This window comes from Corvus kubaryi, unplaced genomic scaffold, assembly GCF_017639235.1.
Source record: "Corvus kubaryi isolate FWS band 111438036 unplaced genomic scaffold, C.kubaryi_AGA036_p1.0 133, whole genome shotgun sequence".
Lineage (NCBI taxonomy): Eukaryota > Metazoa > Chordata > Aves > Passeriformes > Corvidae > Corvus > Corvus kubaryi.
In genome coordinates, this window is record NW_024580667.1 from 3,440,667 (window position 1) to 3,458,498 (window position 17,832).

The 17,832-nt window shown below is 43.0% G+C and overlaps 1 protein-coding gene across 1 annotated transcript in view; it reads right to left on the minus strand.

The window, feature by feature from the left end:
- Positions 1-17,796, minus strand: part of LOC121667687 (amine oxidase [flavin-containing] A-like) — a 34,158-nt gene extending 16,362 nt beyond the window's left edge. Inside the window, exons 1-3 of the mRNA XM_042034627.1 lie at positions 17,660-17,796; positions 7,472-7,566; positions 6,047-6,184 (exon numbers count right to left, since the gene is read on the minus strand). Coding sequence (XP_041890561.1) covers positions 6,047-6,184; positions 7,472-7,566; positions 17,660-17,705 — 279 coding nt within the window. The 5' untranslated portion in view covers positions 17,706-17,796. The remainder of the gene's footprint in view (positions 1-6,046; positions 6,185-7,471; positions 7,567-17,659) is intronic.
- Between the last annotated feature and the right edge of the window lie 36 nt (positions 17,797-17,832).

A 17,832-nucleotide genomic window follows, 5' to 3' on the forward strand; every position in this document is an offset into this window, starting at 1 on the left:
GACACAAACCAGGAGCCAAACACACCCTTCTCACAGTTCACGAGAGAGAATTTACTGATCTTTCCCACTGGTATTTGTGTATTTGTTTGTAAACACATATGGGTTTTTGATATTCTGCAGAACATTTTTCTCTGCAAAGATCATAACAAAGATAAAAGGTGCAAGATGAAACTCAGAGATCATAGTGAGCTTTCACACTTGGCAAAAGCAGTAAAATACTGAAATTCCTACGCTTTGGTCAACACTTGTCCGCCCCAGGACAGGTACAGTAGGGGAGGCAAATGTATGTGGTGGGTAAGGGACCACAGCAAGACTTGGCTGACACTGCGTGGTCCTCACTCCTCAGAGCAGGGCTCCAGGGGTGCCCCAGCTCTGACATCCATCAGGTCACTCTGTGCTGTTCCTCCTCACCATCTTCAGTGAGGGCAGCAGCAAAGCCACTCTCCTGTTCCATCCAGACCCAATAATTTCTCCTCTGGGCCAAGCAAAGCATCAGGTTGTGATCTCAGCCTTAGTTCAGCTTGAGATCCACATGTTTAAGGTTTTCGGGGGTTTTTTTAAATTTCCAGTAAATGTTGTGCTTTCAAGTCACCAGGAGGTGGTTGGTTACCTCTGGATTTCTGGGTATGTAATCTCAGTCTTGTGTACCACATACTTCTTTCTCTTTTATCCCCATTTTGTTCTTTTCCAGAGAGTTACACTAAAGGAGGGTGGTGGGTGCTCCAGCTTTCTCCAGGTGCACACGTGCATGCAAAACATTTCTGCCATGGCAAGAGCAGAATAAATGCTCCTGTGAACTACCAGCAGGGGAATCCTCCAAATGACACTGGCTCTTCCTTTCCCTTGAGGACAAATTCTCACTGCCAGGCCAGAGCACTGTGTTCAGCCACAGAAAAGAAGGCCAAACAATGCATGCAAAGGGATATACTGCATACTGCAGCTTTTACTGTCGTAAACTGATGCTGCATCAAACTGGGAAATACTGATACCAAGCAGTAACATACTACTAATCATTTTATTCTTATTGCACAACATTTTGCTTTTCTAAAAGATCATCAAACACTGCTTCTCAAAATTCATATATTGCTAGGCTTTTCATTCTGGTTAGGAACACAGGTGCCATCCACATTCCTTCCCTGACATGCTTTAACAGCAATAATTCTGCCCTGCAGCAGAGATGAGGTGCAATGCTGTCAGACCACCCAAATCCAGGTGAGGAGAAGTTATTACTGTAGTTCTGTCAGGAAATACTGCAAGGGGGCAAAGGGAAAAGATAAGCCTGTGTCCAATAAGGAGTGGCAGCAAAAAGTTCCCAGTTTTTCACTGTTCAGTGACACCTCCTTTCAAAAGTCTTTTTGATAAGTGACTGTGCTTGTACAGAGTGATGTAACTTGCAAAGAGCTCTCCTATCCTTAGCTTACTTAGCTTAAAACATCTTTTGTCAATGGCATAGCCCAGAGAGATCAATGAGAAAATGTATTTTATCCCCTGAGAACGATGAAATGCCAACTGATAATTTAAAAAGCCTAAAGTTGTGTTACTTATTGCTCTCTTCTGCATGCAAAAAACCCCAGAACTTCAGTAAGACTGGAGTTCAGTGGCAGGAAAAGCTGCAAAAAGACAGCAGTGCTAACAGACCTGGAAGAGGCTAAGACTGAATTCAGAGAGACTGAAATGGTTCACAGACACAGTGACCCCTTGTGTGGCGGGGCTGTACCTATCTGACATGAGGTCAGAGGAAAGCCCAACTCCAGCAAATTCCAGGAAAGAAATTCCCATTTCCCACCAGGGAGAGTGAGCCCAACAGCCTGAGACACATCAGTTCTCCAGCTTTCTCTCTGGCACAAGTATCTCCACGGCAGGGAGTAAATCTAGCTCGAGTGAGCTGGGGCTGGGTGAGTTATTAATTTGGTTTTAATATTGTCTCCCTGCTAGGCAGAGGAGCTCTGGCTGCATGTTTCACAGAGGAGCTCACTGCAAACAGGCAAGGTCTTGCAATATTCCATTTTTAAACAAGTTTATAGTGTTCTGGACACATTCTTTTCAGAACTACTGTTTTCTTAACTGAAAGGCAAATAACCTACTGGCTTTGTTCCCATGCTAACACAGGGCTGCTTGACTGACCCACAGAGTTTATCCAACCCTTTTTCTCATTTCCTGGTGTGTAGAGTGGTTTCCTGCAGACCTCAGATCTGAGTTCTGCTGCCTGCTTGCACTAGTTCCCACACCAATCCAAAGAAAACAAGATCCTCAAGCACCATCCTTCAGTGGTTAGAAAGAAGGCAGTGAGAAACGAGCTCTGCAAGGTCCCTTCCCTGCTCAGGGCTATGCCAAAACTACAGGAATTAACCTCAAGCCGTGACACCACCCCAAGTTTCACATTGTGCCAGAGGAGAAAATGATTTTGCCCGTCTTGAGAAAGGCAAGTCTGTCTCCTGCCTGCTGTGCCAGGGACAGGGCACACATCAGGAAGCACAGGGGGAGCATCCCCCATGCCCCAGAGCAGGGGTTGTTATTGCCTGGGGCTGTGCACAGCACACACAGAGCAGCAGCTCCCCATGGTGTGATCCCTCGGGTGAGTGTCCTTCCCTGATCACCACCTCCTCCAGCAGGTCTAGCCCTGGGAGCACTGCAGTGCCTGGGACTGTCTGACTCCTGTGTCTGAACAAGTTTATCGTGATGTGCAGTCTTAGTCACAGACCCACCTGCTGCACCCTGAGCTCTTCATCTTAAGGCAGGATGAAGGAAAGAAAAGACTAGATGGCAAATGTAAAGCATTGTATAGAAATGCTCATATTTTGTCAAGTGTTCCCTCGCTCTGAAAATCGTAATTCCTTATTAAGTAATATTATATATCCTGGGGCTGTGTGCTGCTGCCAGATATTGGAGGAGTAGAGTTACGTGAGAAGGCTAATACCACACCAAGGCCCAAAGCCTTTACTTTCTAGGGTCTTCTATTAAAAGGGTGAAAACAGCACAGAGCTTCATGGACCTCTGTAAAAACAAAAAGCTGTCTGCCAGCTCAGGGAAGGGAGAACTCCAGCACATCTGCCCTTTCTCAGTTCGAAAGCATTCTTACTGAACTATGGGACAGTAGCCACAGAGAAATTTAGCTGGAAAGAAAGTCTGGGGCTCATAATAAACACTACAGTTTCAAGTTACAGATTTACAAGGACAGGATGCCAAAAAAATTCCTGATTGACACCAAAGGAATCCATGTTACCATGCTAACTGATGGGAGAGAACAAACAAACAAAAAAAAAAAAGATAAACAATGGTTACATATTTGGATTCTCAAATAAACTGTAACTACAAAGGAAACCTGCACCAATGAAGCAACTTGGTTATCAAAGCTTGCAGTACATGGAATTTTTCCACACGCATATGGGAAAAATTCCTGTCAGAGAAAAGAAGCTCATTAAATCCCTCTGGGGATTTTCACTTTCCCTTGGCTGCATCCGCTGCTCGGATAAACCATTTTCCCACTTTCTCCTAACTCAATCAAAGCAGTATCCTGGAAATCTTCAGAAAAAGCCAAACTGAACCGATTGTTATGGCAAACAAAAGACCAAAAATCTCGTAATCCAAGGGTGCTGGATATTACATACAGAGTAGTACTGTCACAAACACATCTAAAGCTGTGCTTACTCACTGCTCAAAACACTTCCTCTCACCTCTGACAAAACCACACAACATTGCAGACTTTGGAGAAAGCTCTTGGGAGGAGACCTTCCTGTCTGGCCCTGGCTACACATACCTGGACAGCCACCAGCTGACAGCAACAACAGCTGAGACACAAGGGGAGAAGTTTTAGTCAGACCATTCAAACCTGAAAGGCAGCAGCTGGCCCATGGCTGATGGTGTTTTAGCCCAAGAAGCTGAAAACATCCATCTTTCAGATTAATATTTAATTTTTGGTGGATATGATCCTTTAATACCAAATAATATCTTTGCTAACATTTTCTGTCATTTAGGAAATACCCCAAGTGCTTGTGTTCCTGGAGCATCTTTAATGAATACGAGGGGTGCATCTACAGCTGGGAGAGCACAAACCCCTACTTGCACCTCACCCTCCAGCCTGGGAACAGTGTGCAGCAGGCAGGTAAAAGAGAGGCAGGTAAAAGAGCCCTGCACACTGACCAGCCCGGCCAACAGCCAGGACTGCACAGATGGAGTTCAATAAGCTTCCTCTAGAAGTGGGATGTAAGAGAGGGTTCAACAACACATCCCTAAATCAAAAGGTACCGTGACTGCACAATGTCTCAAGGGAAAAGAAAGGAGAAGTACAAAACCTTAGGGGAAAAAAAAGGAAGAAAAAGCTATAATTCAAAGAGTGGGAAGAGAATGTGGGAGAATTGAGACCTACATGAAGAAAAGCATCATTATTATTCATCCAGTGCTTTAATCTGGGAGACCTTAAAGCCCCTTTGCTGTCACCCTGCTCCAACAACTACAGCTCCCTTGGGACCCTGATTAGCTCAGCAGGACCACGATGACAAACCCAGATCTGATCCACAGCCTGTGATCCAGCTGAATAGCTCATAATGCTGCCTCTTGCTTAGAAACATGCTTCCACTTCAAAGAAAACTTCCAAAATTACATGGTCATTAGCAGGGACGTGCATAATGCAACGTGGGACAATAAACAGCTGCAGCTTTGGTGTCAAAATGGATTAAGGGCTCAAAGTAATGTAACCCATTAGAGCCTTTTATTTAACATAAAGAAGATAAGTGCCTTTTAGGATGCTGAGAGATTCATGCCTGAGCTTAAATTAGAGTGGGACAAACATTCTGCTGGTACAAACCAGCCCATCCCTCTTGCTGTAGAATAACATCAGTTTTGCATGAGGAGGTGACAAATAACTTTTTTAGTATTATGGAGTGGCTGTGCAATTATTTAAGATGTGCCTATTTTATGAGCATGGCATCAATTTGCCCAATAAGGGGTGCTTGCAGAACCAGATGGTAAAACTCTGCAGTGTGAACACATCGCTCTAATTCTTAGGAGAAAAAGTGGGAAGGTAATAGAAATGAAACCAATTAAGGATCCATCACATAGGCTGGCTTGCCTTCATCAAGTATGTCAACTCTGACTCATACTGAGTATGAGGCTTCAAGTCTGGTTCTACCAGAGTCTGTTAAGTACCAGAACTAAAGAATATTATAGAAAAAAAAAGAAAAAAATTAAATAAATGGAAGTGATGGTCTTTGCAAAGTAAAATAGTTTGAGTTATGGATACAGACAGTCACATCTCATACCTATGAATCTTAGCCCTTTCTTTGTCCTTCTCCCTGCTGGTCTCACCCTGCACTGGTTTTGGCAGTAGTAGGACCTGTGCAAAAAAATGAGTGGGCTAAAGATCTGGGACAAGGGCTGGAAATCTGCTCTGAAGACAGTTTCACTTTAGCCACACCAGTACCTGCTCAAGAGTGGCCACCTGGACTCCTGCTGCCCCACATCTCAGAGGTGAAACTTTTGGTGACTCTTGGGAAGGGCTTGTGTGTCACCATTAGCTAGAGAGGGCACCTCAGAGTCCCAGATTAAAAGATTAACTTCCAGATATCCATTTGGAAGTAAGATAAATCCTACACTACAGGACAGGGAGAGATCTCATGTGAATCTAGTTACACAGGGCAAATATATTATACTACTCTCAGGCTAGTTCCGTGACACTGTTGTCCAGTATCATTAGTCAATACTATCCATCAATACTATTACTTTTTAAATTTAAATTTGGCTTTTATTTCAGAACAAGTACTTCCTGAATTTGAGGCAAAACTTCTTTGGAGGGTATGTTCAAAGACAATGTGCCAAATGCATCCCAAATTTTTTAGCTGCTGTCAGTTACATTTTCTGAACACTTAGAAAGGAAGTAAGAACCATTTGTCCCACTCCCGGTGAGTTAAAACAGAATAACAACACTTCAAGCAGGTGCTTTCTGGATTACTAAGGATGAGTTTTAAATGAAACCCTCTTGATGACTGTCAGTAATTTCCAAATTTCAGTGCTACCTTTGGGTACCTCAGCATGGAAAGGCAATACTTACCCCCTTATGATGGAACATATGGCCCTCGACATGCACTTTATAGGTCTCCACACCCAGCTCTTTTGCCAGTCGGAGAATCCGGTTTTGGGTAGGTCCCACATATGATCCACCAACATCTACATAATTCACTTTATCGTTCTGTCAAAGAGAATGCAGGAATCAGAAGCTGTGCAGGAAGCTCCTCAGAACAAACATCTAGAAGCAGAAAGAATTATTCCATAATGCATGTCTATGGAATGTATGTGTATGATATTCAGGAGGAATTTGTTAATGGAAAAGGTTGTTAAGCATTGGAATGGGCTGCCCAGGGAGGTGGTGGAGTCACCACCCCTGGAGATGTTCAAGAAATTCACATTTCTTGTCATTGCAAAACATTTCTGCAGCTGAAACCATCTCCAGCACCCAGGCTTGTTTGCTCTCCTAGATACCTGCTCAGACTTAATGCTGCAGGCGCTGAGCACTGCACTGCACTGCAGTTTACCAGGAGATTAATCTCCTTTCCAGCACTGCACTCCTTGGCTCCAGCCTGCTGCTCTCTGGGCAGTGACCCCCAGCCACGCCTGCCATGCCAGGTGCTCAATGCACCCCTCAGGCCAGCACCACACTCACTTGGGAGGTGGGAAGGAAGCAGAAGGCCTCAGGGATGCACACTATTACAGCAGGCTGATGTCCCAAGACAGTAACTCTTTTTAACACTGTTTATAGTGAGTATTTTAAGCCTGGCATTCTCAGTGTCACAGAAGGATGGTGTTTATGCTCCATGTTTCACACACAATGATTTCTGCTGGAACACCACAGTTTATCTCTGGCTCTCCAGCAATGGCACCTGACTTAATTTACACCTCCCTCACTTCCAGGGTGGGAAGCAGAGGTAATGTCTGGGCTACATTACCCTGTGCCACAAGTGACTCTTCATTTCTTTCATTTTTTTTCTAATGGCAATCGAGATGCAGCTCCTTTTTAGAAGCAGGAGTGTTATTTCAGATATTTTTAAGACATTTTAAAACATATGTCTGAGCCATAATCATGTCTGGTCCTGCTCAGGCTGCTTCTTACAGGGCTCTAAGTTATCATGCCTGTTACAGTATGCAAAGGGAGATGGGAAAGAGAGGGGAAATGCTCTGACACTCATGGTCCCAGATGATGGTTTTCAACACACTGTTGAATTACTGAAGTTTAGGTAGACAATATTCATTTTTCCCTCATCTACCAAGCCAGTCATTGCACCTTAGAAGGCTGTCAGGTTGGCCAAGCATGAATTCCTCTTGGTGAACTCATGCTGACTGATGACTTTTGGATTAGTTTTCTGTCAGCTTCTGAGGGACTGAGTTGAAGCTGTAGTTGCCTGGCTCAAAACAATAGGAGTGACATTTGTCACATCCTAGACTAGCACAAGTGAGAGTCCACGTCTCATGAAGCACTTACCCTGATGGTGAATGTCCTTCCTCCAACTCTGTCCCGGGCCTCAAGGACCACCACGCTGACCCCAGCCTCAGACAGCAATTTGGCAGCTGACAAACCTACCAAAAAAAGAGAAAGTGAGTTAAAGCGAGTGGCAGCATCAGCCACATTAATGGTTAAAAACTGAACCAAAGCTTCAAGGTCAGAGATTTCAATAGACTGTTCTCAAAAATCCCTGAGAGAAGTTAGGCATTTTTCATGGTATCTCCCCACAGAAATCATGTGGCTGCTGCTTAGTTGCATGGCAGAACCACTCACAGCATTCACAGACTGAAGTTTCCTCCTTGGGCTGCATTTTGGCCTTTTAAAACTGGAAAAACCTCCATTATTAAGAGACAGACACACATCTTACTCTTCATTTGTGCAGCCTGTGGAAAGGCAACACCCAGCTTAGGGGACTTGCAGCACTACAGTGACATCAATAATGTCACACATCAAACTCTGCTCCACTGCTGTCCCTTGTCCTCATCCACATGCAGAAGGAAAGTCTGCCTCACTGTCAGGATTCATTTTCAGCAAGGGAGTCTGACCATGACAATCAAACAGGCTGTATGTAGATACTTTATAAAAGGAATTATGGTCTCAGCAAAAATCATCTAATTATGGGACTTTGCGATGGAGCCACCAGAGACAACTGAAAATTCAATAGGACAGGAGACCTCTTTGCTCTTGACAGATGCGAGCTGAAATTGTAAAAAGCAATCATGAGTTGGTGAAATCAGATTATCCCACTGCCCTGCAGGCCAATTTGGCACTGAAGCATTGTTTCTTTGGAGTTGTTTCCCCTCCTTAAGTACACGAAAGGCAGCCTTATTGATCAGAACTTCCAAGATACCCCGCAGGCAGTGGTAACAACATTACCCTCCTGTTTATTACACTACCCTGAAATGTGATTAAAATCAACTGTTTGTGAGCCTACAAACAAAGCATGTCTGAAAAGACCAGGGGAGAGGAATCATTCTGGGAAGAGTTAAATGTACTCCTTTACTCTAAGGACAATACAGAATTGACCATAAACTTCTGTGCTACAACCTTTTAATGGGGAAGTGGAACACCATTCACTGCTCACTTGAGCTGAGGAAGTTCAAATGTCTTACACAGGCAAAAATTATATATATAATTTTCATAGTCATTAAAAATAACTTTACATCCTTGCACCATATTCTTAAGATTGCTGCTGGAGCAGAAGTATACTTAGTTCTTCCATCTATTTAATATTCTAATTTTTTTAATTGCAAGCCATTTTTCAGTGGAGTGGATGTCTTATAAATTGATCTAATTTATTTCAGTGATAATTTTTTCCTCCATGAAACTCGAGAAACAATTTTTTTCTAGCTAATTCTTTAATCCATTAAATGATGGTGTTCTCTTCCTCCCCAACATAAACATAGAAGACACAAATCTATGATGCTGAAAAGACAAACTGCAATATTTTCTTACAAATATGCAATTTTTTCTATGCAGAAAAATGAGATTTCAAAATATACAGCAGGTTTTGTCGCAAAATAGTGGATATCCTACACGCATAAAATAAAAGACTGAATTCTTTATTCTGTATAATACCACTGGACACTCAGGCATGAGTGGGTAATTCTTTTGTAAGAAGGTTTACTGTAGATATACATGCCTTGAAAAAATTGAACATGGAGCCACAAAAAGTAAAGCCTAGGCATGAAAAAAAAATAAATGCAAATCTTTGGTGCCTAAGACCATAATTTCATGCTGAATACAACAGCTCTATTACCACCACAGTTACAGGAAGTTATAGGAAGAATAATGGTTTCGTTGGACTGAGTTGGAAGTTAAGCCTACTACTGGATTATAGCTTAATTATGGGATATATCCCAATAAAGAAGGGATGCTAAGAGATGAAGAACGTGTTGTAATGTGGCCGAGGTTCTCTAACCTGTTTGCCTGTTAAACTGTACTTGTACTGCAGAATTACAGGTTAAGTTTCATTATTGTTGACCCAAGGGTCACCTTAGTCACTGGTCCAAAAAAGGAAAAAGGCTTTGGGGTTTCACAGACTGGGAGAGAGCAAGAAATACACTGGGACAGCAATGGCTTACTGGGAACCGGGAGAGGGCATGACTCATAAGTAAAACCAATATAAAACATGTTGATTTAAGATTATTACTACACATTTATTTGCTTAAAGCATGGAAACTATTTTCTTTCAAAACAGAGGACTAGGAACAACACCCACACAGAGCATCTCTGTGCAGCTGCCTGCTGGACCCACCTCTTTAGCTCCATCCTGGTGAGACTGAAGTGCACCAGGTCCAGGTGCTTCCACAGGTTTGGCTGAAGCACCCCACAGGTCATGAAGCCTCATTTATACACAATTAACCTCTAGACTGACTGCATATTTACCTTTCATCTTCTCCATAACTTGAATTTTCAAGACTTTTGTTGCTGTTCCAGTATTGTGGACAGTACTGGACACCAGAGAGTGACGATTTGATTGATGGGATGAGAATGAGAGAGGAAGGAATGAGACCTTCTCCTTTCCTGCTCTTTGCCTCATCCCTGCCTGCTCAGCTCCCCTCAGGCTGCATGGAGGGGAGCTGTTCTGTTCCTCTCACTTCCTCTACAACATCTCCATCCCAGAGGACCTCATGAACTTCAGGAAGTGCCAAGGAGCAGGGAAGAAGTGGTGGATGTTCCCTCCTTGGGTGTTCAAGCCCAGGTTGGTTGGGGCTTTGAGCAACCTGGTCTAGTGGGAGGTGTCCCTGCCCATGGCAGGGGGTAGAACGAAATGAGTTTTAATGCCCCTTCCAACCCAAACCATTCCTTACAGGCACACTGTTCCAGGCCAAATGGAGCACTGGGCTCAGTGCTCAAACCAGGCAATTAAAGCACTCCAGGGTCTGTTGGTGTGACTGGAGTGCAGGCACTCCTGTCACAGCTCAGCCTGTGGCTGCGTCGCCTCCACCTCCTCCGAGTGTAGCCTTGAGATAAAGCTGGAAACCACCCCAAATCACTGGCCACACTCCTTCCAGATATCCCCCTAATTCCATGAACTAGAAATACACTACTTGCCTCAGCAAGATGGAAGGAGCCTGCCAAAACCATGCCTCATTGGCAGTATCTGGCTGTAGAAATTCACTTATTGTTAAATGAGAACAAACAAGGTGAGACATCCTCCACAAGGGTTTCTATGGAAATCTCACAAGCAGCTCCCCTCCTCTGAAGACACCATGCAGGAAAGCTCTGTTCCTATTGATTTTGCAGTGCTATTAAGGACTCAGAATTGCTGCTGCTACAGATCCGACCACGGCTGCTTTCATGCCAGAAAATTGTCATAATCCTACCACAAGCAAAGCACTTTGAAGTTCATCAAAACACTGGATATACAGTAAAAAAAAAAAAAAAAAGAATTAAAAAAATTAAAAGAAACTAAGGTGAATTGATGCCAGCCTGCAGACTACAAGACACACTCCATGACTGACATAAGGATGCTGAACAATACTAAGTTTTGTAATAAAACAAAGCCCATCTCTACCTCATAGGAAAGAAAAGTTCAACTCCACAGGCAGTGAACAACAGCGGGACTTAAGAGACTCGACCTTGAATCTCAGAGGAGTCCTGTAATGTGGAAAATGGTTCTCCATTTTGTAGGGAAGTATTTACAAGGGTAGATTTATGAGAATAATTCCAAGTCTCCTCACTTCTGGGGTTGATACAGGGCTTATGAGCAGCTTTGAGTTCTATGGCACAAACACAGTTTTTAAAAAGTTACTTTATTGGGAATGTGCTAGTGATTCTATACCAACAGTATAGAGTTTTCAAAATCTAGGCTCTGTAAGTCCACAACATTCCTTCATAAAATCCTTGCTAACCCACCCTACTGTACATGGCATGGGACAGCTACATTGTGAGAAAGATGATTAACTCATTACTGTAGTGTTCTAGCAGGCTTTAATTGAGGAAATGGGGAAAAATCTTCCTGCAAAATCCCTAAATTTTTCTTATCTTAAGTGGGGAAATAACTTCAAGACTTATTTGGCTCATTATTCTAATACACGTCAGTAAAATAACAGAATGGGCAATATATCATTATTAAAGTTCCAATGTAATGGCATTCTAATGCTGAGATTATTTTTACTGTTTCACTGATGGAAAACCTAACTTTTTTCTAAACACAATTGAGTAATTAAACCTGGCAACGACCACCTTAGAATCAGCTCTCATTTTTCCAGCTAGAAATCCCTTTGGCAAGTAAAAATGAACCTGTCAATGAGAGATGCAAAACATTTCTGCCATGACCATAGGGAAAATCTCCCTTCCTCACCTCTTTATTCTTCTCCTGCAACCTGGATTACCCTTTCATTGGAATTTTTGTGTACGTTATAGCATTTATTTGAGTTTTAAAATACAGTTAAAAATGTGCTCAGTTACATCAGATTGACCAGAGAAGGCACTAATGGGCAACAACACACAGAAAGCTGAGAATTAAAGAACTGTTTCCTTTCACAGACTAAAGATTTCAAGATTTTAAATTGCCACTGAAAATATTAAAAAAACCAAAACAACAATGCTATTAATTCAGTAACAGCATCTTAAATTCACACAAAACAGAAAGAATGCACAGTGTGGATCACAAGTCTACATTTATTTCTACTTCAATGTTGCCTAATACCATAACATCACTAACTTTCTGCTTGTCAGAAACTGTGTTTTATCTTGCCATACTTTATTTCACATCCCTTCCTGCAGAATACCTGGTACTGGGGAGAGATTGAGTTTATGCATTTTGCCATTTTCAGGTAAATGTAATACATTTATTTTTCATCAGGTTTTTTTTTCCCTTCTAGGAAAAGAAAAAAATCCACTTGATTCAGCAAAGATCTTAACCAAAAGAGAATAAATATTTTCTATTACAGAATACATTGTCCAAATGAGACCAAGCCACTTACTGGTCTCAATGGCACCACTGTCTAAATGCTTTCTATAGACGCAAGCCTTGTTCTGAGGGGCACAAAGACAGTTTCTCATGGACAATGTTAACAGAAATACAGTGGGCAGGAAGAGGGAATTCTATCCCGACAATGAATCCACTCCTCCGCACACACCCACTGGAATTTTCATGTCCACAGCTTCTTGCAGCAAACATTCCTTCCACAAAGTAGTGCCCTCCCCCAAAACAAAGGCAGGAAAAGTATAAGCACAGGGTTGGAAATGCAGCATCTTCCCTCCCATTACATACTAAAATGAGCAGTTAAAATGATGACAGCTTGAAACCACCTAGTAATGGAAATATCCAAGGTAAATACACACATTTGATAACTGTTGACAATTCTTTTAGTCAGTGTTGTGCAGAATAAATTCCTGTTACCTAAACGGTGACCTTTAACTAAAAAAGGATGTGAAAAAACATTGGTGCTAAATTATGATCAATGTCATCACTGCAGACACCAACAACATCAGCACTGGTATTCCCAGGAAAGACATAATGCCTGTCCCATGCCAGGTTTCATTATGTTAGGATATTTTTAGGCATCTGTCCCAACTACTTGGCTATTTATTTCTCTTGCCTTTTGAGGCAAATAACACTCATAAGACTTCAGCAGCAAAACAGCAGAACACAATATGAAGAAGGAGGTAAATGGAAATTGGTACTTCTGCTTACTTGCAATCCCTGTAAAAAGCATCCATTACACTTTGTACGGGGTTCGGGCAGTTTTGGTCCTGCTGTAAATTTTTGTCAAAATGACAGTCAGCTTGCTAGCAGTGCATGGGGAACCCAGAGCTCTGTGAAACATTGCTATTTATTTCTGCATCCCCAAAAATGGTCCTTAGGAATCTCTGGTACTAAATGACAATATTACCACTGACTATCAGCTTTCTGGTTGGATCCAGAAAGAAGGAAGGAACCGGGTAGATGGAACCCAGCACAGGGCGAATGCAAAGAGATAAACAGAGAATACATTTTATGATGCAAATATCACATTCCTATAGGTCAAATCCTAGGTAAATACAGAAGTAACAGTAGGAAAACAAAAATTTATTGCAAACTACTCCAGATTTACACAGGTCAGACTGATTCTATCTTACACTGTGTGTTTGACAGTTTATCTGACACCACCACCCACCAGCAGCTTGGCGTGCTGTCAAAACAAACAGGGCAGTATACAACAGAAGTTGTGCTGCCAGGATGGCAAGCAAGGAAAATCTGCATTTCCTCATTATTCAGTCTTTCACTCAAGAGCCCCAAGCCAAGGCGTAGGTAGCTCGAGGGGTAAGGCTGTCGATCACACTCTGTGGAGCTGGAGATGCCAACACAGAGTGCTTTTCTTCAGAGAGAGAAAAAAAGAAGTCTTAATAATATATCATATGTTTTACTTTTATATAAGGACTAATCACTACTATTTTTACATCCCAGCTTTTCCTACAATTTGTGGCCCTTGGACTCCTCTGTAAGTGCAACAGAAAACAGTGCTGTTTCCAACACATGGTTGGCAAATCTCAGCTTTGATTTTGTAAACCACGCAATCTCCTTGTTTCTAGACAAGAACAAACATCTTTCTATGTGGAAATAAGAACTATGTCAGCGAATTATGATCTTAAGTGTAAGATTCAATTACATCTGCTTTTCCCTTGTGTTTTGTACTTGTAACACAATGTGCTGAAATTTTTTCCAAGATATTTGTATACAAGATTTTTTGGACTTCCCTGTTTCTGGACATACTTCTCCATATCTGCTGCCTCTCTGGTTTGCATTATGTAGACATACGGTATTAATTCTCCATCCCATTTTCTGATAAACTTGGCTTCCATGCAAGGTGAGGCTGGCACGTGAATATACTCCCATGAAAAAAGCTAAGGTATTTTGCTTACATTCTTTTTTTTCCTTTCCAAATTTGGAACTACTTAAGCTTGAATTTTCAGGGTGTGTTTTTCAGGGTGTGTTATTTTGTGATTCTTTTCTGCTGGAGAACTTTGGTCAAAATTGACTGTTTATTTCTAAGTGTCTAGGGAAAAAATATTCTTTGATTTTGAAAGCTCATGCCTTTTTTTTTATTCCTATTTTGGAAGTTCTAGCAGCAACTTGAAATTTGGCAGGGAGATAACTTTTGAGTCAACATAGCTCATTTTGTTATCCATGTGAAAATATGCCCCAGTGAGGTCAGTTAGAAAGTTTTGAGAAATTACAGCAGTCATTCTCCAGATCTGACAAGCTGAAATATCTGAGGGTTCTGTCAAAACCCTCTGAGTACTTAATGCTGTTCAGTTGTTAATGAGCAGTGCCTGAGGAGTGACCAAGCATCCAGGACCTCCCTAAAACATTTTGTGCCATCAGCTTGCTGGGTTTCAACAAACACACAAGTAAAATCAATCAAGTCAAAATCAATCCAAAACAACACTTCAGTTCAGTAGAAAACCCTATAAATAAAAAATGGGAGCAATATTCAAACTATATAAATAAAAACTCCCTGTGGGTATGGGGAAAGTGTTACTTCAGGCATCAGCTTATTTAATATGCTTGGGTATAAAATGCTGTAATTAATATTAACTGTATTACAGGGGATGTTATCTATTAAGAGTGACACAAACGTGTGCCTGGGGCTTTTACTGGCCACAATCCACATTTTTAACATGCAAGCCCAGGTGAAAAGAGGAATCTACCCCAACCTCTGCAGCTCCCTCTCTGTAGAGGACCAAAAGCACCTGCTGAGGCAGCCTGGACAGTTTGAGTGCGATTCCATGGGGTACAGCAGGAAAATCTCAGAGGTAGAAGCCACCCAAGCAGAGTTCCTCTTCCAAAGGCTTCTCCCCTGTGAAGCACTCTTTGCAGAAGCTCCCTCCATCCCTAGGCTGCAGTTCCCTGCAGGCTGAGTGGATCCTGTGTCCCTGGAATGACCACATTGAGGTGTGCATGCAGAGGCCACGAGCATGAATGAGTAGAATATATTAGGCATTGGTCAGAAACTGGCTCTCAGGACCATGCTTTGCTTTGAGGAATAGGTAACTCCAGAGCTGCCTGTCAGGATTTGAGCTTCATTTCACAAATACTGGACAAATATTTTTAAAAGCCACAACATCACTGCTGGGAAGCTCACACTTAATGGAACAAGCACCTTGCTTATACCTCATACACATTTCATGTATTTCTAGTAAAGAACTAGTTTATTCCAGAGTCTCCTATCCTTTCTTGCAAGCACCAGGGAGTGAGCATTTAAAATACAGTAGAAGGAGAGGAGACAGTAATCTCACCAGATAAGTCAACTGCAAACTCAATTTCACAGATACAAACAGCAAGTCAAGATTGGGGTCAGAGAGACGTTGAGGGGAAATCCTGTCCATAGGGGAACATGATTTACTATGTATTCCACCAGAAGCAGAACTCTAGATACAGATTACTTTTTTTTTTTAAGACCAGTTTTAAGACTGTCTAGCCTCTTACAGAAGTGAGGTGTAGGCATATTGGTAAAGGAATGGTAGTGAAAGAGAAGCTGTGAGAAAAGCAAAACAGACCAGAGGCTGATCAGAGTTTAATCCCCAGCTATGAACAGCAGTGTAGAGTAAAGATGGATTAATTACCAAATAAGGCATTTATTGTCTGTTTTTCAAAGGCTGCATTCTTAAAACGATGCTTGTTCTAATTCCCAACAGGCAAACACCAATTTCTATGCCACTGACATGGGGTTTCCATTGGCATGAAAAATGTTCCTGTACCCCAGGAGTACTGTGACATGTTTATTCGTCTTCCTCATGCGCTGACAAATTTTCAGGGACTGTGAGCACCATGAAATTTTCTGTTTGGCTCCATTTCAATCCCCACACCAGGTTTTGGTCCAAGGTGTAGGTGTTACAAAGTAACTTAGTGTTTTTGTACTAGTGAGGCAAGATACCACATAGAAACACTTAAAGCATTTTCTGAAACACTGCAACAGGCTGGGGACCTGGAGGAGCAACGCACCCTGAAGGGAACAAGAGCTTCTCAAGGCTCTAAAAAACATATAAAGAGGATGTCGCCATCCGCTGCACACAGAACGGGTGGTAATTCCCTAAGGACACTGTGTACAGGAACCCTAAGGATGAAGACCAAATGTCTCCTGCTAGCAGGAAAATTACCAGGCATCTGGTAAAACTAAAAAGCAAGGAAATCTAGGTCCAGACTCTTCCTTTCTGTTTGGTGATACTTACTACAGATTATTTGCATAATTACATGTTCACAATTAATTATTCAAACAATTACTGTTCTTTTAGTAAATGAAATAATGTAATTATGGTAACCATTTGCTGTTTCACACCTTAATTCACTGCAGATTAACCAAAGGAAAGCCTCTGACTCCTTCACAATACTAATAAAACCTAACTTTACCCACACCAATAATGGCTGTAATATCACTGAAGTCACACAGTCGCAAAACTCACCTTCTCTGAATCATTAGTGAAGTAAGGACTGCCTGAAAACTGAGACCTGGCCAAAGCTGCCAACACAGCACTGACCTGATGGACAACCTAAACACTAATCTTCTCCAGTGCAGCAACATTCTCATCTTAGGTAACATAAAAATAATTAATTAACGGGTTTTTTTAAGCATAAGGATGAGGAGCTATGATGCAATTGCTGGTGTCAAAGTAGATCTGAAGAGTATTTTGGGAAGTGTTGCCTAGTAGAGTGTGAGGAGCCCATGGCACCTGGGGAATTGGGCTGCCTCTAGTACAGCGCTTCTCACAGCAACAGAACCTAGCCCACAGATATTCCCAGATGTTTATTCTGCAGCATTTTTCCAAACAAAACAACTGCCACCACTGCATGAGCAACCTAAAAAAACCACGTCAAAACACCATCTTTCTCGGCATGCACCAATCCCAGCCCGTATCCCCGTATCCCTGCCTCGTCCCGCACCTGCGGGCACCGCCAAGTCACTTTTCCTCCAGCCCCCCTCCCGACGAGCACCAAGTACCAACCAGCGCAGGGAGCAGCAATTGTCCCTAACACAGCGACACGGATCATTTTCCCTTTCCTTCCCCGAGCGCACCCGAAGCCCCCGGAGCCCCGACACTGCGCTTGTCCATCGCCACCCCCGCGCCACCGCCCGGCCCCGCTGTCGCAGGACGGGCTCCGGGAGCGCTCCCGGCGGATGCCCCGGGGGAGGCCGGCGGCTGCGCGGAGGCCGCGCCGTTCACCCCCTGACCCACCTGAGATGCCGCCCCCGATCACGACCACGTCGTATTTCTCTGCCATGGCTGTGCTGTCCACGCTGTCCCTGTGCGGGCTCCGGCCACCGCCGCGGCTCCGTCCCGGCCCCGCGCTCGGACAGCGCCGTCCCGCCCGCCCCGGCCCCGCCCCGGCCCCGCCCCAGCCCCGCCCC